At 31.2% G+C, this 2823-nt stretch overlaps 1 protein-coding gene across 1 annotated transcript; it reads left to right on the plus strand.

The window, feature by feature from the left end:
• Positions 1–5: 5 nt before the first annotated feature.
• Positions 6–2189, plus strand: LOC112463158 (beta-catenin-like protein 1; the record flags this gene model as incomplete). The annotated part of the gene is made up of 8 exons (XM_025029353.1): positions 6–82; positions 164–501; positions 590–819; positions 896–1090; positions 1149–1287; positions 1371–1537; positions 1626–1809; positions 1896–2189. Coding segments are annotated over 8 exons (1419 nt in total), but the record flags the coding sequence as incomplete, so codon positions are not given.
• Between the last annotated feature and the right edge of the window lie 634 nt (positions 2190–2823).

Consider the following 2823-nt stretch of genomic DNA (forward strand, 5'->3'; position numbering starts at 1 on the left):
TCGAACGTCTGATCCTTCTATTCGAGATAAGAGCTCTGAGGAATCAAATAATGAGACTCAAATTCCCAGGTCAACCGGAGAAGTAGGTGAATACGTAGAAGCTAAATGTCGGATGGAAATCCCAATGTATAATTGTTTTCGATTTATTTTTGGCCTTTTGCAGGTTTATGGAATCCGAAGTAAAACTGCACAAAACTCTGCAAGAGCTTCAAATTGTAGCAGTAACTAATCTAACCAATTTGTATTATATGTCAATGGTAGAGTTAGGCGCCGTACCTTCTTTACTAGAATTGTTGTCTCATGAAAATACTGATATAGCAGTTGGTGTGGTAGATCTTCTGCGGGAATTGGCTAAAGAAGGTATATTACACGAATTTCAAGACGCGGATACACTTATCGATGCTTTGTTGGAGCAACAAGTTTGCGCTCTCCTAGTACAAAATCTCGAGAGGCTTGATGAAACAGTGAATAAAGAGGACAGCGGTGTTTATAACACAATTGGTAATTACTTAATAAACGTGCATATCGTTTATCTTTCTGCAAAATAATGTTTCTACTAGATTAACTCAACGACGGTTTTGATTTCCAGACATTTTTATGAACCTACTGGATTTTAGACCAGATCTATGTGCGGATGCGGGAAAGCAGGGTCTAATACAATGGTTGTTACGTCGATTTAAAATTAATACAAAAACACCTTTTGACGGGAACAAATGGTTAGCCAGTTTACTCCTATCTACACTTTTGCAGCATACGCCAGAAAATAGACTCCTTTTAGGTGACTTGAATGGAATTGATGTTTTGCTACAACAATTAACTGTATGTATTTGTATGTTTCTAAGCCCTTGCATATAACATTACCAAGCTGAATTATCTTAAAACCGATTATTTACAGTATTTACAGAGTCACGATCCGCAGACTGCACAGGAACATAAGACGAATGAAGACATAATTGAACATTTGTTTAACGTTTTGTGCTCAAGCTTAATGGCTACTGTAAATCGAAATAGATTTCTGCGTGGCGGAGGCCTCCAAATTATGAACTTAATGTTACGAGAAAAAAAGATGTCATGGGATGAATCTCTCAAAGTGGGTTTATTCGCAACAGACTTTTGGATTTATATAAATTACTATAATTAAATTATAGGTTTTAGATCACGCTATGAATGGCCCGGACGGAAAAGATAACTGCAGCAAATTTGTAGATATTCTTGGATTGCAAACTATATTTCCTCTGTTTATGAAAACCCCAACACTCAATAGAAAAAGAATGCTTACTGCAGAAAGTATGGTTTCGATATATCTATTAATATTAGTAAGCAAAATTTCAACTTATTTATAGCGAAATAATAAATAATTAATTTTGCAGAACACGTGATTTCAATCATAGCAAGCTTATTAAAGAACTGTAAAGGACAACAGCGTCAAACATTACTTAGTTATTTTACGGAGAATGATTATGAGAAAGTGGATAGATTAATGGAATTACATTTCAATTATCTTGAAAAGGTAGAAGAAGTGAAAAAGAATGGGAAGGTACGTGCACAATGAAGAACATTTAACAGAGACATCTAAAAATGAAGACGTATAAAAATTTACACTCTCTTTTTATTTTTATCATAAGGACGATGAAGACGAAGAAAAATCGTACTCGAGAAAATTAGACGGCGGGTTATTTATATTACAGTTAGTAGATTATGTACTTTTAGAAGCTTGCACTTCCGAAGATTGTCCGCCTGCAGTCAAGGAACGAGTGACAAGAATCTCGGCGCAGAGATCCCTTAAAACAATTTGCCACATCATGAGAGGTAAATTATATACAGTATAAAATCTATCTACATATTTAATCGTATTAACAATGTATTCATTCACATGTTTTTTGTTTCAAAACCAGAATACGCCGGTAATTTAGGAGATGCCGGTGATACCGAATGGAAAGAAGCAGAGCAACAACGTATCTTACAATTAATTGACAAATTTTGATATGACTTTTCACATAGAAGACATTAGGGATGTTGCAGAATTTGAAAATCTATTGCAAGAAGATTTAAATAAGATACTGGAATTGATTGAGAAAAGTGAAATTCTTGAAATCAGTACTCATCAGTTGTTTTCGTCACCACTTATGACAGATAAATTTACGTTGGCTGGTAGTGATTCATAAAATAATATACATAATACAGGATAAGGATATTTTTTTATTTAATTAATAAACATGGTTTTTTCTTTTCTATAATTATAACTTTGAATTTTTATATATGTAAGAATTTTATATGCAAATAAGTATTAATACAAATTAAAAATAATTCATGATTTGAGTTTAGATGTACGAATAAAACTATTATTAATTATATTTATATAAATTAAAAACTATTGAATTTTACTTATTATACTTATACTTATTAGTTTAGTTATAGGTTTCTCAAGTCTACAGGTTGACCTAGAACAAAAGGAAATGGAAAATAAGAATCCTTACAAACCTATGTTATCTATAAATGTTTTATTTAATTTTATCAGTTCTATATTGTATTAAGAATTTCCAGTTCTGTAGATCATCTTGTGCATATTACAGTGTCAGAATTTTTAGCACCTACCTTTTCAACGAGCAAGTTATCTTTCATAAATTTAAACTCAATTTTTGTTGTTTAATGTTTATCGCAATTATACGTTTTCGATGTTGTTCATTAATTGTTGATCATTAATTGGAGTTCAATAAAATGCGATTAAATTAAAACAATCAAATTCTTAATTATTTCTTAATATACATACGTAGATATACATATATATATATATATATATATATATATATATATATATATATA

This window comes from Temnothorax curvispinosus, unplaced genomic scaffold, assembly GCF_003070985.1.
Source record: "Temnothorax curvispinosus isolate PA1 unplaced genomic scaffold, ASM307098v1 QBEX01013116.1, whole genome shotgun sequence".
NCBI lineage: Eukaryota > Metazoa > Arthropoda > Insecta > Hymenoptera > Formicidae > Temnothorax > Temnothorax curvispinosus.